The sequence below is a fragment of the Hypomesus nipponensis genome, chromosome 11 (assembly GCF_054491055.1).
Source record: "Hypomesus nipponensis isolate SF chromosome 11, ASM5449105v1, whole genome shotgun sequence".
NCBI lineage: Eukaryota > Metazoa > Chordata > Actinopteri > Osmeriformes > Osmeridae > Hypomesus > Hypomesus nipponensis.
This window is the reverse complement of record NC_140371.1, coordinates 20,060,455-20,077,500: the sequence shown is the minus strand read 5'-3', so window position 1 is coordinate 20,077,500 and position 17,046 is coordinate 20,060,455. Positions and strand designations below refer to the sequence as shown.

The 17,046-nt window shown below is 48.4% G+C and overlaps 1 protein-coding gene across 1 annotated transcript in view; it reads left to right on the top strand.

The window, feature by feature from the left end:
- The window catches only part of ryr2b (ryanodine receptor 2b (cardiac)), a 44,412-nt gene that overhangs the window by 5,535 nt on the left and 21,831 nt on the right, over positions 1–17,046 (top strand). Inside the window, exons 17-59 of the mRNA XM_084709465.1 lie at positions 1–70; positions 397–638; positions 814–1,006; positions 1,186–1,405; positions 1,492–1,596; positions 1,679–1,782; positions 2,061–2,144; positions 2,271–2,427; positions 2,603–2,750; positions 2,911–3,119; positions 3,382–3,556; positions 3,708–3,913; positions 4,044–4,253; positions 4,414–4,529; positions 4,815–4,929; positions 5,339–5,499; positions 5,732–5,891; positions 6,444–6,530; positions 6,704–6,930; positions 7,163–7,376; positions 7,507–8,163; positions 8,307–8,507; positions 8,752–8,860; positions 9,082–9,225; positions 9,378–9,654; positions 9,801–9,915; positions 10,011–10,143; positions 10,499–10,602; positions 10,973–11,108; positions 11,374–11,560; positions 11,721–11,829; positions 12,306–12,426; positions 12,609–12,778; positions 13,380–13,600; positions 14,004–14,094; positions 14,375–14,515; positions 14,906–15,069; positions 15,360–15,438; positions 15,885–15,974; positions 16,144–16,281; positions 16,390–16,467; positions 16,617–16,692; positions 16,850–16,973. The exon at positions 1–70 is cut by the window's left edge and continues 64 nt beyond it. Of these exons, the coding sequence (XP_084565591.1) occupies positions 1–70; positions 397–638; positions 814–1,006; positions 1,186–1,405; positions 1,492–1,596; positions 1,679–1,782; positions 2,061–2,144; positions 2,271–2,427; positions 2,603–2,750; positions 2,911–3,119; positions 3,382–3,556; positions 3,708–3,913; positions 4,044–4,253; positions 4,414–4,529; positions 4,815–4,929; positions 5,339–5,499; positions 5,732–5,891; positions 6,444–6,530; positions 6,704–6,930; positions 7,163–7,376; positions 7,507–8,163; positions 8,307–8,507; positions 8,752–8,860; positions 9,082–9,225; positions 9,378–9,654; positions 9,801–9,915; positions 10,011–10,143; positions 10,499–10,602; positions 10,973–11,108; positions 11,374–11,560; positions 11,721–11,829; positions 12,306–12,426; positions 12,609–12,778; positions 13,380–13,600; positions 14,004–14,094; positions 14,375–14,515; positions 14,906–15,069; positions 15,360–15,438; positions 15,885–15,974; positions 16,144–16,281; positions 16,390–16,467; positions 16,617–16,692; positions 16,850–16,973 (6,868 nt within the window). The remainder of the gene's footprint in view (positions 71–396; positions 639–813; positions 1,007–1,185; positions 1,406–1,491; positions 1,597–1,678; positions 1,783–2,060; positions 2,145–2,270; positions 2,428–2,602; positions 2,751–2,910; positions 3,120–3,381; positions 3,557–3,707; positions 3,914–4,043; positions 4,254–4,413; positions 4,530–4,814; positions 4,930–5,338; positions 5,500–5,731; positions 5,892–6,443; positions 6,531–6,703; positions 6,931–7,162; positions 7,377–7,506; positions 8,164–8,306; positions 8,508–8,751; positions 8,861–9,081; positions 9,226–9,377; positions 9,655–9,800; positions 9,916–10,010; positions 10,144–10,498; positions 10,603–10,972; positions 11,109–11,373; positions 11,561–11,720; positions 11,830–12,305; positions 12,427–12,608; positions 12,779–13,379; positions 13,601–14,003; positions 14,095–14,374; positions 14,516–14,905; positions 15,070–15,359; positions 15,439–15,884; positions 15,975–16,143; positions 16,282–16,389; positions 16,468–16,616; positions 16,693–16,849; positions 16,974–17,046) is intronic.

Here is a 17,046-nt window from a genome sequence, read left to right as displayed (position 1 = left end):
TGATCTGTGATAACCTGTTGTCCGAGAGAGACTTGCTTCTCCAGACTCACCTCATCAACCAGGTCACCAGGTATACTCACACTGTCACAATATAGCACATTCATTTGATCAGGATAGGAGAAGAAATATCCCGAAAAGTTCTCCTGTCCTCTCTTCACTTCTCACTCCTCCTCCATTCCTGTCCCCTTCTATACATTTAGTCATTTAGCAGACGCTCTTATCCAGAGCGACTTACAGTAAGTACAGGGACATTCCCCCGAGGCAAGAAGGGTGAAGTGCCTTACCCAAGGACACAACGTCATCTGGCACGGTGGAGAATCAATCCGGCAACCTTCTGATTACTAACCCGATTCCCTCACCGCTCAGCCATCAAGTCTTCTCTTCTTCTCTCCCCAGCATACGTCCCAACATCTTTCTGGCCATGAGGGAGGACTCTGCCCAGTACCGGCGCTGGTACTACGAGCTGGTGGTGGACCATGTGGAGCCTTTCCTGTCCCCAGAGTCCACTCACCTGCGCGTGGGCTGGGCCTGCGTGGATGGCTACCTCCCCTGCCCAGCTCAGGGTCACGGCTGGGGGGGAAATGGGGTGGGAGACGACCACTGCTCCTACGGCTTCGACGGTCTGCACCTGTGGTCAGGTCAGAGGGGTTATCCTGGGGAACTCAAAGTACTTATAATATATTTTACAACTCTAGCTCAAGGTTACTTTATTTACAGGGATAATAATATCAGGAATTAAACTTTAGGTTTCTACAGGGACAATAATATCAGGAATCAAACTTTAGTTTTTTTCTATCATCTATTGTCATTCAGGTGGTGTCGGTCGGAAAGTGAGCTCTCCTTACCACCATCTGTTGAGGGCAGAAGATGTGGTCAGCTGCTGTGTGGACCTCTGCACACCCTGCATCTCCTTCCGTGTCAATGGCCAACCCGTCCAGGGCATGCTGGAGAACTTCAACATGGACGGGCTGCTGTTTCCTGTGGTCAGCTTCTCGGCAGGGATCAAGTGAGGAGCTTGTGGAAAGTTGTTGCGTTCGTTTTTTTTTCCGGTTGTAATTCTCTCTCTCTTGGAAGTCGCTTTGGATAAAAGCGTCTGCTAAATAAATACATGTAAATGTAACTTTCCTTCGTAAGACAGCATGCACATTTTTTTTTTCTTCTGGTCTTTTCTCGGTCGGAACACAGAGTGCGTTTTCTTCTGGGCGGTCGTCATGGAGAGTTCCGCTTCCTGCCCCCCCCCGGTTTTGCCCCCTGTTCGGAGGCTCTCCTCCCTAAGGTCAAACTGAGGCTGGAGCCTTGTCAGAGTTTCACCTCAGACCACCAGGACGGAATCAAAAACCTCCAAGGACCAAACGTTCCTCTCTCTCCAGCCACCTTCAACCCAGCTCCAGTCGACATCAGCCAGGTAGCTTGAAATGTTTTTATAGATCATATATTACATTCAACAATTCCCCTGAGCGTCACAGGCAGAGGTGCCTGATTTGTCCCCAGACGGTGTTGCCCTCCCAGCTGGAGCACATCTGCGAGAGGCTGGCTGAGAACCTCCAGGAGCTCTGGGTCGTGGACAGGGTGAACCTGGGCTGGACCTACGGACCGGTGAGTTCTAGTCTATGAGATGTTTGTGTTGAGCCTGAAGTGTATGTGCATGTATGATCATATCCGTGTTTCCTATTCCTAGGTGCGAGATGACAGTAAGAGGCAAGATCCCTGTCTGGTCGAGTTTTCCAAGCTTCCGGAACAGGAAAGAAACCACAAACTCCAGATGTCCCAGGACACACTAAGGTACACTCACTTCCTGTCTACGGAGATCTGTGATTGGTCAGTAGCATGAGCGAAGTAGCAGGCAGTTTTTTTTCTCAAGGCTGATATGAAATATTTAGAAAGTTTTGGGATGCAACCAGTCGTAACCTGCCCAGGAACTGCGGTTGAAAATGAGCCGGCTGGCTAAAACCGGCACTTTTACTAAAACATTGATTAATGTGCACTGTCCGTGTAAAAATAAACAAAATAAACGAAACTAAAAAAGTTTTGTGTTTTGTTTCTCTGTGTTTCTTTAAAAGGACTCTTCTGGCATTTGGCTTCCATATCGGTCTGGCAGATGACCATGCAGATGTGGGAGTGAAGTACATGAGGCTCCCCACCAAGTGTGTAAATCTTCAAACATAGTCAAATTTAAAAACCCTCAATCAATCAAACACAGCCTGTTCAGAACATGTCCTCTGCTGTAGGATAGTACGTGTTTTAGTACGAGGTTTGGGATCCCTTTCCAGGTACGAGCAGCCCAGTGGGTACAGGCCGGCCCCTGTGGACGTGAGCCAAGTGACCCTGACCCCCGCCCAGGAGGGCGTGGTCGACCTGCTGGCTGAGAACGAGCACGACGTCTGGGCCCGGGACCGTATCCGACATGGGTGGACCTACGGAGTGCAGGTCAGTACCACATGCTGCCGAGGTAAGGGCTGAGACAAATGCTTTGTCCTCACTGCAAAAACGTCCAATCAAATTGAGGCAAAAAATATTTGTTTTGAGCTTGCTTTTGCTGAACCGTCAGTACACGAAGGGCATTTGTGATGTTGCTGAAGTCCCTGTGTGTGGTGCCTTTTAGGATGTCAAGGCTAGGCGTAGTCCTCACCTGGTGCCCTACGCCCTCCTTGAGGAGAGGAGCAGAAGGGAGGGCAGGGACAGCGTGAGGGAGACTGTGTGCACTCTGCTGGGCTACGGCTACAGTCTGGAGCCCTTGGACCAGGACCGAGGTAGCCGAGGGAGGTCTAGGTCACAGTCGAGCAAAGACAAGAGGGCCTTCTCCAGACGAAACTGACTGAAGCTCAGTCACAGTCACATCTATTTCACATCTAGGTCAGAAGACGAACCCTTTTAGTAGCAAGTTTGATCCCCACGTGTGTTGTTCCACAGCTGTGATGCCGGACTCAAACCGGGTGCCGTCTGAGAGATTCCGTGTGTTCCGGGCCGACAAGTCGTATGCTGTGACCCGTGGAAAGTGGTACTTTGAGTTTGAGGTGGTGACCGCGGGGACCATGAGGGTTGGCTGGGCCCGGCCCGGCTGCTCTCCAGACGCAGAACCTGGCTCGGACGAGCAAGCGTTTGTGTTCGAAGGCTCCAAAGTGAGTTGACAGTTGAACGTATTTTTCTTCTATATTTATGGCCTACAGTTATTTAGGTATGCCATCTTTTCATCATTTCGTACTCCTACAAAATCTAATGTTCTAAAATATGCATCAAACTGTGGATTTACAATCCCATTTCATCCCATACAGAGCATAAATGGTTTTATTATTTACTCTCATTTCTGGTCCATTTCTATGCTATATCTTTTTCATCCACACACACACACACACACACACACACACACACACACACACACAGGCCCAGTGGTGTCACCAGGGAGCTGAGCCGCTGGGACGCCCATGGCGAGGTGGTGACGTGATTGGCTGCATGGTGGACATGGCCGAACGCACCATGATGGTCACCCTCAACGGAGAGCTGCTTTTTAACGATCGAGGATCCGAAGTGGCAGCCAGAGACTTCGATATCAGAGACGGTCCGTCACAACTACCTCTACGCAGAACGCCGCTCAAACCTGCCGTTCCCGCGGTTACTTTGGAATGCAGTGATCTGTTTAATTATGAAAGCATGCTCGGGTTTTTTGACGTGATGGGATTTTTCTTATTTACTCCTCTTGTTCTCTCCAGGTCTCCTCCCTGTGTGCAGTTTGGGGGTCAACCAGGTGGGCAGGTTGAACCTGGGTCGTGATGTCAACACCCTGAGGTACTTCACTGTGTGTGGTCTGCAGGAGAGCTACGAACCTTTCGCTGTCATCATGGCCAGAGAGCCCTCTCTCTGGATGAGCCGGAGACAGCCTCAGTTCGTGCCCGTTTGTCCAGCACAGAACATACTGGTGAGTTACGGGTGCAAATACCAATCAGCACATCCTCCTGTCAGAAGATGGTTCGGGATTTGCGCCGGTAAATGTCAGGATTTTAAATGAACTAAATAAAAAAAAAGAGTCATTCTTCTTCTGATCCAAGGTGACACGCCTCAGCGGGAGCTTGGAGAGCCCCCCGTGTCTGAGGGTCACTCAGAGGTCCTTCTCCCCGCAGAGCGGGGGGGCCAACACGGGCTTCTTCCGCCTCAGCATGCCCATCGAGTGTGCCTCAACGCTCTCCAGACCACCAGGTGGCGCTGTGCCCGCCAGTGCCAGCGCCCTCACAGGCAGGAAGGAGCTGGAGGAGTTTGAGGTGAATACTGCACATTTCTTATTGAGTATGGTGTACCATTTTATTGTTTTGTCTTGTATTTCTTTTGGTGTTATACCCTTTACCCTGCTGTCCTGATGGGGACAAAATAGGAATTTAATTACCAAAAGTATGTAACAATATAGAGATCTTGAATCTTGAGGTGGACTCTGACTTTGAGATGCTGATGAAGTCGGCTCGTGGGTACGTCGGCTCCAGAGACGAGCTGAACTACCACAAGGACCACAGCCACGACAAGACCTCCAAACTCAAACAGCGGTAGGTGTGGAGGCAGCATGACAACATAGTGCCTCTTTTAGGATACATCAACACCAAAGGTGTTTGTACATGTCAAAAATGCCCTATCAAATGCCCTATCAAATGCCCTAGTTAAGTGCAAAAATATTTACCACAAGCTTGCTTTCGCTTAAAACAAGTACATTTGACTTGAACATTTCAAGCAAAATCTCAGATCTCAAGTCACTCGATAGTTTTTGCAGTTTTTGAAGACATGACAGGAGTTGGCGTGTGTCATTTGAAGCTCTTATGTCCATGTTACTTCAGGTTCATGTTGAAGAAAACCAAACCAGGCCTGGTGAACAACAGCTCATCTGCACGGCTGTTAGAAGAGGTTCACGTTGACAAGGACAACTTCCAGCACCTCATCCAGAGCTCAATGGTACTCGCTGTCTCATTCTTCCGTAAAATATGGACAAATTCACGTTGAGTATGGATGTGCAGAGATGCCAGAGATATAAACCGGAAGTGGGGGGGGGGGGGGCTTAAACCGAATGTAGTGTGATACAAAAGTATTACTGAAATAATCCATTAATACCTTGTTAAATGTTTCACTGTTTATCAAAATAGTTCCATGGGGCTAACCAGCAATGCAAAGACCGTAGTATTACAACTAGCCAGCTCGCAGGAAGTCCTTTCAGTAATCTAGTAATACCTAGCTTGGGGAGACCCCTGCAACTACTACAGCTGAGCTATATTATAAAACTGTTTTAGTTTTAGATAACTAATTCTAGAACTACGTTACGTAAGGCGTTTGCCAGTTCCTGTTACGAATCTCTCCTTGTCACCAGTACTATTTCTCAGTGAGGGTCCTTCCAGGCCAGGACCCCTCTCATGTGTGGGTGGGCTGGGTGACCTCCGGCTTCCACCAGCACGGCCCGACCTTTCACCCTGACAAGGCTCGCACGGTCACCGTCACCCTGGGCGACGAGAGCGGCAAGGTCCAAGAGAGGTGGGCTGAACAGAGATACAAGAACATCTTGTGTTATTAATCAGTTCCCTCAGCTCAAATATGGGTTATTTCGCAAGGAGCTTTTCAATATAAAAATTGTATAACCTAATCTTCTTAATGACCATAGTCTTATAAGTTCCTATTTTAAATGATGACCTCAATGTTGCCTGTCTAATTGGATGTTTTTGTGGTTTTGTTCCTGGTGTGGTGCTGGGCTGTTCCTGTGTGCCAGTGTGAAGCGGTGTAGCTGTTACATGGTGTGTGCTGGCGAGGGGACTGGCTTGGGTCAGAGCCGGAGAAGCACAGGGCTGGAGATAGGCTGTCTGATCGACACAGCTTCTGGTCTCCTCACCTTCACCTCCAGTGGCATGGATCTGACCACCTTCTACCAGGTGAACTGACTCTGTCACATTATACCGTGTAGAATGTGTATTCTTGTATATTGCATACTTTTTTGTACTTTTGTATATTATGATGTTTATTGTTATTTTATTTTTTATCTTATTCTATTTTATTTGAGCTTATCATAGATGTAATCTATGTTCTTAGTACTTATATGTTATGCTAGGTTGCTTGCGTTGTCTTGCCCCAAGAATTTCAGTGCCCAGTCTGACCTTGTGTTGTTCTGTGCACCTGACAGTAAAACTTGCAACTGAAACCTCAGTGGTTGAAATATCGCCGTCTGTGACTGTGTAAGACTCAAATATAATTAGGCATCACAAGATTTAAAAAAGAATACTTTCACGTGGTCTAGTCTAGTGGCTTCTTTACCAAACCTTAGAGCCACGGTTTTTGCTGAAGGTGGTGACAGTACAGTCACAAAAGCCACTTCCCAACAGTTTTTTTTTTCCTTTTTAAATAAGTTGACAAATCCTTTCAGCCTTTTTTTTCGAGAAAATACTAATTATGGGTCTCATTAATGTGTTTCTTGCTGAGTATGGCAGGTGGAGTCCAGCACCAGACTCTTCCCAGCTGTGTTCATCAAGCCCACTAGCGCCAACATGTTCCAGTTTGAGCTAGGACGCGTCAAGGTGCACTTCCCACCCGGATTGATCATAAACAAACAATCAAAGGTTTTTTGTACACAATTAAGGTTAAAGCACATTATTTATCAGACTCAGTGAACTATAATACACTCTACAGGCAACCTTTCTGCACAATTGTCTGGTGTGTTTTACATGAATGATCATATTTTGCGCTGTAGAACGTGCTGCCCTTGTCTGCGGGGGTGTTTTGTAGCCAGAGGAAGAACGCCACGCCCCAGTGCCCCCCCAGGCTCGGGGTGCAGCAGCTGGTGCCCGTCCTGTGGACCCGAGTACCTGACCACGCCCTTGTGGTGCAGACCGCCCGGCCAGACGACCGCCACGGCTGGATGGTGCAGTGCTGCGACCCCCAGACCACCCTCATCCTACACATACCCGAGGAGAACAGGTCAGAGGTCATCTCCATAACCATGAGGGGTTTAGGAGGAGGGCTAAAGAATGGGTTGTCGTCACATTCAAAGCTGCCCGACACACAAATCTCCTTTCGAGTGCAGTTTTGTTTTCTCTTTTCCTGTTTTTCTTTCTTGTGTGGTACCTTATGTGTTATGTTTGAACTAAAGGAAAATGGTTATCCAAACTCTAAATGTTTTAACACTGTATCCTCTCTTGTCCCCCGGTAGATATGTAGACATCTTAGAGCTCTCTGAGTTAGATGATCTCCTGACCTTCCACCACCATACACTCCTCCTCTACTCCGCCCTCTGTGCCCTTGGCAACACCCGCGTGGGCCACGCCCTCTGTAGCCACGTGGACCAATCACAGCTCCTGTATGCCATCCAGAGCCCTGGCCTTCCTGGCCCTCTCCGCTCTGGTTTCTACCAGCTACTCATCCAGGTGCCTCTCGTTCTGACTCCTCCTGTGTAACGCTCTCCTTTCACTCCTGTCTTTGTATCCTGTTTGTAACGATTAGTTGTCAACTTTCACCCCTGTCTTTGTCACGTTTGTAACGATAAGTTGTCAACAGATCCACCTCAGTGCCCACGCCACCGCCCGCCTCATGATGAACCAGGAGTACATTGTACCCATGACGGACCAGACCAGGGCCATCAAGCTGTTCCACCGCCCTGGGGGACCTGGGGGGGCCAAGACCCCGGAGATCATCCCCAGCATGGACCTCAGCACCTCCCTTCAACCCCGGCCGTACTTCTCCTCCCCCTGCTTTGTGAGGGCGGATGGATGTGGAGGAGATGGGGCTTGGACCGGGGGAGGTGAGGCAGCCCACAGGGGCAGCCCCGAGATCCCTCTGGAGGTTCTGAGAGAGCTGACCGTGCAGATGTTGAGCGAGGCGGTGCGCGCTGTGGGGCTGGGTGTTAGGGATCCAGAAGGGGGCAGTGTTGAGCTGCTGTTGGTTCCTCTGATCAGGTTGTTCTACACGCTGCTGGTGATGGGGGTGTTTGGAGACGAAGACCTGGGACGAGCCCTCAGGCTGATCGAGCCCGAGGTGTTTTCCAGACAGGCTGACACCCACGAGGAAGAGGAGGAGGAGGAGGAGGAGGAAGAAGAGGAATATGAACGTGAAGGGGGAAGTTTGAGAGAGGGAGAGGGGGAGGTAGAACAGAAGGAATGTACTCCGAAACAAGGACTTCTCCAGATGAAACTACCAGAAGCTGTCAAACTAGAGGTGCGATTCATTAACAGTCACACTCCCTCTTATTAAAAAAAGTCTGAACGTTCTGAAGAGTTCGATTGTGATTTGAAGCATCCGTTTGAAGAGCTTCTCTATTCGGAGGTCCATAATGAGACTCCTTCCCTGGTTGTGTCCAGATCTGTCACCTGCTGCAGTTCCTGTGTGACTGCCAGATGCGTCACCGTGTGGAGGCGGTGGTTGCCTTCTCCGACTCCTTCGTGGGTCTCCTGCAGGAGAACCAGCGCTCCCGCTACAACGAGGTGATGCAGGCGATGAACATGTCAGCTGGCCTCACCGCCCGCAGGACCAAGGAGTTTCGTTCTCTGCCTCAGGAGCAGGTCAGAGACTCAAGCCCAGACTGGGCCCATGAAATCTTGCATCTGGGTGACCTCGTGTTTGCTGTAACTCTAGCACAGTTTATATGTAATCAGTTAACAGTGTCATTATCCCTGTGGCTGTCTTACGGTTTTACCTTATGTTTTCTGTAACTTCAGCACACTTACGTTCAATCAGTTCCAACCATGTTTTGGTTGATAGATGTTTACTACTAGTGAAGTCTTCATCTTCCTCCCCTCCTCCCAGATCAACATGCTGCTGTCCTTTGGAGAGGAGCAGCAGGGACCCTGCCCCTGCCCAGAGGAGATCAGAGACCACCTCCTAGACTTCCACCACCTCCTCATTGCTCACTGTGGTACTCCTTCTCCTACATCTTCGGCTGTACTCTTCTACATGAACCATGTATACGTCACTTTGGATAAAAGCGTTTGCTGATAAATAAGATGTAAACAAGGTCACTACCTGCTGGTGTGTTCGCCAACGACACTCCCTTTGTACTGTAAAGGCCAGGGAAGAAAGAACAGGGATGAGTCTAATGTATTTTGTTGCTGTTGTTGTTGTTTTTCCTGCGTCCAGGGATTGATATTGACGCAGATTGTGAGGTGGAGCAGACGTCAGAGGTCTCCTTGAAGGAGCAGCTCCTGGGTGTGGTGGGGAGGGCCCTGGGCCTCCGGAGGAGAACACCAGACCCAGAGGAGGCGGGCGGAGCCCACACTCTCAGTGAGCGAAGCCACGCTTTCTCTTCATCAGAAACATCAAGGCCAACGACAAGATTGTCTTTTTTGTCGATTATCTGTCATTTGCAGGTCAACAACCGGTATCTCTGTAACCCCCCCCCCCCACCCCCCCCCTGTCATGGCTGTGCTCCTCAGAGACCCTTCAGCAGCTGGTTCTGTCCACCGTGGTGCGCTGGGCTCAGGAGAGCGTGATGGAGAACCCTTCTCTGGTCCGAGTCATGTTCTCCCTGCTGCATCGCCAGTACCAGGGCCTGGGGGGGCAGATGGGCGGCCCCCTCCGCAGGGCCTACAGCATCAGCCAGGCGTCGGTGGAGGACACCATGGACCTGCTGGCCTCGCTGGGCCAGATCCGCTCGCTGCTCAGCGTACGCATGGGCCGGGAGGAGGAGAAGCTGATGATCAGAGGACTAGGGTGGGCCGACGTTTTCATGTTCATTTGTTTAGTCATGGCTTTGCAAAAAAAATAAAAAATAAAAGGTTATCACGCTCAGATTAGATCGTTTTGCAGTGTAGATTTGGTTTTGAATTGATTTTGTATTTTTCTTTGTTCCTGTGCAGTAACATAATGAACAATAAAGTTTTCTACCAGCATCCCAACCTGATGAGGGCTCTGGGAATGCACGAGACTGTCATGGAGGTGATGGTTAACGTCCTGGGGGAAGGAGAGTCTAAGGTTAGAGATGACACGCAACACACCTCTGCTGCAATCAGCCAGTCGGCGAGGGATTGTAAATTGTTTTTTTTCCTCCAATGACATTCCTTCCTCAGGAGATAACGTTTCCCAAGATGGTGGCAAACTGTTGCCGGTTTCTCTGTTACTTCTGTCGTATCAGCAGACAGAATCAGGGCTCCATGTTTGACCACCTCAGCTACCTGCTGGAGAACAGCAGTGTTGGACTAGGTAGGTCCTGTTGTGTGTGTATAGACAGAGATAACTGACTATCTGCTCGCCCTTTGCACTGAGTACACACATCCTTCATCCATCCATCCATCCATCGCTAACTCCCTCTGTCTCTTCCATAACGTACCTTTTTTATGTTATTTAAAAAAAAATGTTCACATACAACCTGACACTAAAAGGTTTCTAGTATTTTTTCTAACTTTCTGGGTAAAATATTTTTTTCAACCTTTAAAAACATTTTTTTCCACACATACCAACAAAAAGTTTATAGTTTTTACAGTAACAAAGTGTTTGTACTTTGTTACTTCCCATATCTGGTGTTGTCTTAGATTAAACCCTCCCTCCCTTCCTCCAGCCTCTCCCTCCATGCGCGGTGCCACTCCCCTGGATGTGGCGGCTGCCTCTGTCATGGACAACAACGAGCTGGCCCTGTCGCTGAGGGAACCAGACCTGGAAAAGGTCAGATAGATTTGTCTGTCATTTTCTCTCTCACAAAGTCCCTCAATATCTCTCTTCTCTTTTTCTCTGTCAGTCTCAAGATCTTTCTCTACCTCCTTCCTTCCTTCCACCTACCCTTGTTTCCTCACCCTTCCTTCCGTCCTCCTACCCTTGTTTCCTCACCCTTCCTTCCTTCCGCCTACCCTTGTTTCCCCTCCCTCCCTCCCTCCCTCCCTCCCTCCCTCCCTCCCTCCCTCCCTCCCTCCCTCCCTCCCTCCCTCCCTCCCTCCCTCCCTCCCTCCCTCCCTCCCTCCCTCCCTCCCTCCCTCCCTCCCTCCCTCCCTCCCTCCCTCCCTCCCTCCCTCCCTCCCTCCCTCCCGCCTCTCTGCAGGTGGTGCAGTACCTCGCAGGCTGTGGTCTCCAGAGCTGTCCCATGCTGGTGTCTAAGGGGTACCTGGACCTGGGCTGGAACCCTGTGGAGGGCGAGCGCTACCTGGACATGCTGCGATTCGCTGTTTTCTGCAACGGTAAATTGTCTCTGATATTATTGTGATGAACAGTATGTTAGTACTTACTGTATGTGTTTATGATTTGTTGTTTTAGAGTCATAAAATTAAATCAATCAACCTGGTATGTGGGAGAAAAAGTTAATCAAACCAGCTTTTCTATGTTCAGTTGATGGAATGGAAAACTGGAATATAAATATCCTGTCAGATTTTTTATACATTTTAAATGCATGGACAGCAGAGCGGTCAGTAAAAGTGAGATTTGTTAATCAACTTCTATTGACAGGTGAGAGCGTCGAGGAGAACGCTTACGTGGTGGTGAGGCTGCTGATTCGTCGACCCGAGTGCTTTGGCCCCGCCCTGCGCGGTGAAGACGGTGACGGTCTCCTAGCAGCCATTCAGGAAGCCATAAGGATATCTGAGGACCCATCCATGGATGGACCTTCCCTGGCCTACGAGTCCAACAGGACACTGTGAGTTCCCCAGAGGAGAATGCTGCTGTTCTTTAGTCAGATCTCTTTCTTCAGTAGAAAGGTCTGTTGCTCAGAAAACCTCTTGGGGAGAAGGAGGACGGGGGGGGGGGAGGGGGGGTACCTGAGTCAGTGTCTGATTCAGGTAAGCCCTCGCTTACAGAGACGTGGTTCAGGATGAAGAGGATGACGTCATTCACATGGGACACGCCATCATGACATTCTACTCTGCCCTCATCGATCTGCTGGGCCGCTGTGCCCCTGAGATGCATGTAAGTCAACTCAGCATGCCTCCGCCCCCCCCTTCCCCTCCGCTCTTTCACAAACCTCCTGATGAGTCACATTTAAATCCCGTCAATAGTCCGATAGGCTAGAACATTCCGACGGCCTGGCACACTCCAGCAGAGGATCCCAGGGGTGCCGGGACTGGAGTGCCGGGGGATAGACAGAGACACCAAACCAATTTCCAGAGTCCTTATTACTGACCTTTATATCCTTGCTCTCTGATTATAAAATAATCAATCTTAATCGTCCAAGAGGAATTCTCAGAACGGTGTGTTAGAGGGAAATTAGTTTAAAGTAAATATGTAAGTCAACTGACAGCCATCGATGTCTAAATAATGGGTTTTGAGACGCCCTCCAGTTGAAATGTGAGTTGAAGTTACCGTCGTATTTGGGTTTAAGTGACCGTCCTTTTTGAATGTGGGTTTGGGCGAGCGACTGACGTCCTGATTGTGTTGTTGGGCAGCTGATCCGTTCAGGGAAGGGGGAGGCCATCCGTATCCGAGCCATCCTGAGGTCCCTCGTCCCCCTGGGGGACCTGCAGGGGGTCATCAGCCTGCCCCTGCAGATTCCTGTCCTGGCCAAAGGTTAGAGCTTCGTTTATTCCTGCTTCTGGCCAGGGTACATCCACCGTTAATACTACAATAAAGAAACATTTTTTGTACAGCTTGTGGTTTTTCATAAGGGCATCGATGAATCTGTGTACATTTCAGTTGTGTACCAGAAACGGCTTATTTTCCCACGATTGTTCTTCGCCAAATCACCACAGACGGTACTGTGATCGAGCCGGACCCATCCACGGTGTTCTGCCCGGATCACAAGGCAGCTATGGTTCTGTTCCTGGACCGGGTTTACGGCCTAGAAGATCAGAACTTCCTGTTCCACCTGCTGGGTGTGGGCTTCCTTCCAGATCTTCAGGCAGCAGCCTCGCTGGACACTGTGAGGGATTACCGTCAACAGAGGAATCCACTGTGAAACCACTGCTGCTAACATCGTAGTGATTCCTCTCACTTCTCCTGCAGTAATCCACTTGTGGCCTAGCAGAAGATATGTACACTTCTTATCAGCTGAAGTGATCTGCTGCACGCCTGGCTGTGTTTGAACGGAGATCCTTCCTAACCCCATTGAAGTTGTCATTCGCTGCTCAGAAGGGCATCTCCACACATGGTGACTCAAACCCTGTTCTGTAGACTAACCCTTTACTACCCCTCAATAATCCTGTCACCCTCTCTCTCAACCTGCCCTTCTAACCTGCACATCCACCACTCTCTTTTCTGTCATCTTTTTCCACGATATTGTAACCTTTTCTCTGTCCACTGACTTTGCTCGTACAATATATCATGTCTGGCTTCCTTCTTGGTCTGGGCTGAGGCTGTTTACTTTGAGTCTTTTTGGAGGGCCGCTTTATTGAACGAGACAGTTAAGACGAGAGGTCTTAATTGATCCTCTGGGTAAAGGCTGAAAACGAAAACAACAAACAAAGAATAAAGTGGTGGGGGAAACAAAGTCTAACTTCCGCTCCCCTTCTCCCCATGGTCAGCCTGACCTGGGCTCCACAGACATGGCCCTGGCCCTGAACAGGTACCTGTGTGTGTCCGTGCTCCCTCTGCTCACCAAGACCTCGGCTCTGTTCTCTGGAGAGGAGAGCCAGGCGCCGCTGATGGACGCTTTCCTCCAGGCCGTCTACCGCCTCTCCAGGGCCCTCAGCCTGACCAAGGCCCAGAGGGACGCTATCGAAGACTGCCTGCTGGCCGTGTGCAGGTGGGGCTGATGGAAGAGACACAATTTTTTTCGCACTTTTCTATTCTTGAACCTTCGCTGCTCACTAGGGGTGGGAATCTTTTGGTATCTCACGATTCGATACAAATCGATTCTTGGGGTCACAAATTACAAATCAATTCACAATCTTTTGTGATTGTTTTATTTTAAAAATGTATATATATATATATATATATATATATATATATATATATATATATATATATATATATATATATATATAAAGAAAAAAACAATTGCCTTACAAAAAATTAACAAATATATATTGATTTTTTACATTTGTGAATCGATGTGAATCGCTAGAAGACTGAATGGTGATTCAAATATGAATCTATTTTTTTCCCCCACCCCTACTGCTCACTCTGTTTTGCCTGGTTCTGTCCAGCAAGCTCAGACCTTCCATGATGCAGCCTCTGCTGCAGAGACTTGTGTTTGATGTGCCCCTGCTGTCTGAGACCACCAAGATGCCTCTCAAGGTAAGTCTAACGAGTAGTGTGTCTGCGTGCGCATGCAATCATACAGATTATACAAATTGCACTGATATATTAAAACTTATTTTTCCAAGTAAATATTCCATAAACTTAAGGCTATAACTCAGAACATCTTAGTCATTGGTTAAAGTACTTCTAAATAAATACTTTACTTACACAGTTTGTATTTTTGGCCATCCATAATTGTTCAAGTATTGTATTGCATTTTTAAGTGACACACTTTATTGGTTGTTTCTCTGTCACCTTCACCACTTCCTGTCTCCAGCTGCTGACCGATCACTTTGAGCAGAGCTGGAAATACTATTGTCTGATTGGACGATCTGGATCTCTGGTCTCTGCCTCTGGGGAGGAGCTCCATCTTTCCAGGAAGCTGTTCTGGGGAGTGTTCAAGGCTTTGGCCAAGAAAGTGAGACAAATGTTGTTTTTGAACCAGGGGGGTCAGATGGCTGAGCGGTTAGGGAGTCGGACTATTAATCAGAAGGTTGTTGGTTCGATTCCTGGTTGTGTGCAATGACTTTGTGTCCTTGGGCAAGGCACTTCACCCTACTTGCCTCAGGGGGAATGTCCTTGTACTTTACTGTAAGTCACTCTGGATAAGAGTGTCTGCTAAATGACTAAATGTAAATGTAATGTAACCATATAATTGTCGGTCTGGAGCGAGTAAGTTTAGTAGGATATTGTAATACTAGTCTATTCGGAGACCTGCAATTTCAAGATTGCAACTTTCTTTGAGAACTTAAATTTTGATTTAAAGAACAACCCTCATCATCGGCCTTTTGTGTTTGTCTCTGTGCAGAGCTACGATGCAGATCTGTTCCGGCTGGCCCTGCAGTGCCTAGGGGCCGTCGGGGGGGCTCTGCCTCCTGACCACATGGACCACGCCTGTGTCTCCTGGCTGGAGAAACACGCCGCCATGGCCCCCAAGCAGCACTTCGACCCCCAGCCTGTAGACACCACCAAGTAACTCATCCAACTGACACTGAAGAGCAGCTTCTGCATTTGTACCGTTTTGTTACTCTCTGTTAATTTATTATCTTTCTGGTCGAGTGCATAAGTCTTAAGGTTCTCAAATTTGAGACTTTTATTGCACTGGGAGTGATTCTCCCACAACGAAAGGTATAATCATCATTCCCCTTGTAGCTTATGCTTCTCACCCTTCAATGTCACTTATAAACCAAACAAAGATAAACTTGAGGAAGATCTTTATTGCTAATGTGGAACAAATTGTGAATATTTTTGTTGTTGCCAAGTGTGCCGGTGCCAGACAGACTGGAGCTGGTAGTGAACAAGTATGCAGAACACACTCATGAGAAGTGGTCACTGGACAAGGTAATGGGACAATCATCATCCATCATAGCTGGCCGTTGGTTTGAAATGTCACAATGATGTATGTTGCACAGAACTGTACTATAAACCACAGGATCTAGTCATCTGAATAGTTGGTAAAAAAAAAAAATATGGATCGTAAATTATGAACGTCTGCTCTGTGTCAACTATTGCGATGCAGAAGATCTCATTTGTCCTTTCTGTGACTTATGTGAAAGAAAAAAGATGAGCGAAAGATTTAGATTTTATGTTCTCGATGGTGAAATACTGTTGTGCGTGTGTGTGTGTTCTGTGTGCGTGTGTGTGTGTTCTGTGTGTGTGTGTTCTGTGTGTGTGAGTGTTCTGTGTGTGTGTGCGTGTGTGTTTGTTCTGTGTGTGTGTGTGTGTGTGTGTGTGTATGTGTATGTGTGTGTATGCGTGTGTGTGTGCGTGCGTGTGCTCTGTATCAGTTTGCCAGTGGCTGGGTGTACGGCGAGCAGCTTTGTGAGAACGCCAAAGTCCACCCTCTTCTGAAGCCTTACCGAGCATTAGCCGAGAAGGTAAAATGGCTGCCACTGTTGCGCGGGCCAACACGCTGTAACTGGACACTTGCTCATGTATATACACGCTGTCCAATTGATTGAATAAAGGTTGGCAACTTGTGCGTTACTGTTTCTATTGCTGTCTCTCTGTTTTGGCTGTCTGCGTCGCTGTCTCTGCCGCGTGCAGGATAAGGAGACCTACCGCTGGGCCATAAGGGAGACAGTAAGGAGCATGCTGGCTTTTGGCTGGACCATCGAGAGAACCAAAGATGGGGATACTTGCAGCCTGCTCAGCTGTGCACGACGGATCTCTCAGTCTGGACAGGTGAATAGGCTTGACGCGTTTGCTCACCTTCAGACGAAGGATTTAGATTGAAAGAGCGCATCTCACTGTGGTTTCACGTCTCCTGTCTACTCCTCCTTCATGGCGTAGCTGTCGTTTGAAGGAGCATCCACCTTCAGCCCCAAGCCCGTGGATATGAGCAGTATCACCCTTACCTGGGACCAGTGTGTAAGCTGTCTGTGTGTGCGTGTCTGTCTGTCTGCTTGTTTCCTGACACATGACGCATACTGTAAGATCTGCTGCCACAGCATCATCTAAAAAATAAAAATAACAGTCAGGTTATCTGTCAATTGTCTGGCTACTTTTTGTCCATCTAGTCGATGGCTGAACTGCTGGCTGAGAACTACCACAACACCTGGGCTAGGAAGAAGATGCTGGAACTAGAGGCTAAAGGTAGCAGAACATGAAAAACTCGAATGAAGCTAGCTGGCTAATGGGTTGTTCATCGTGAGGCCCTGTAAAACCTGATGATGATTCTGGTATAATGTCATAATTACTTTTACATTAGTCATTATGTAATTATGTCAGGATTATGAATGTATTCTTTCAGGCGGAGGCAGTCATTCCCTGCTGGTTTCCTACGATTCCCTTTCTGGCAAAGAGAAATCCAGACTCCGGGAGAGAGCTCAGGATATCCTTAAGTTTCTGCAGCTTAATGGCTTCACAGTTTGGAGGTGAGGGTCTGGATAATAAGAACGACTGATATCACACCATTGACCTTTTAATGAACCAGTGTTCTTCACAAAA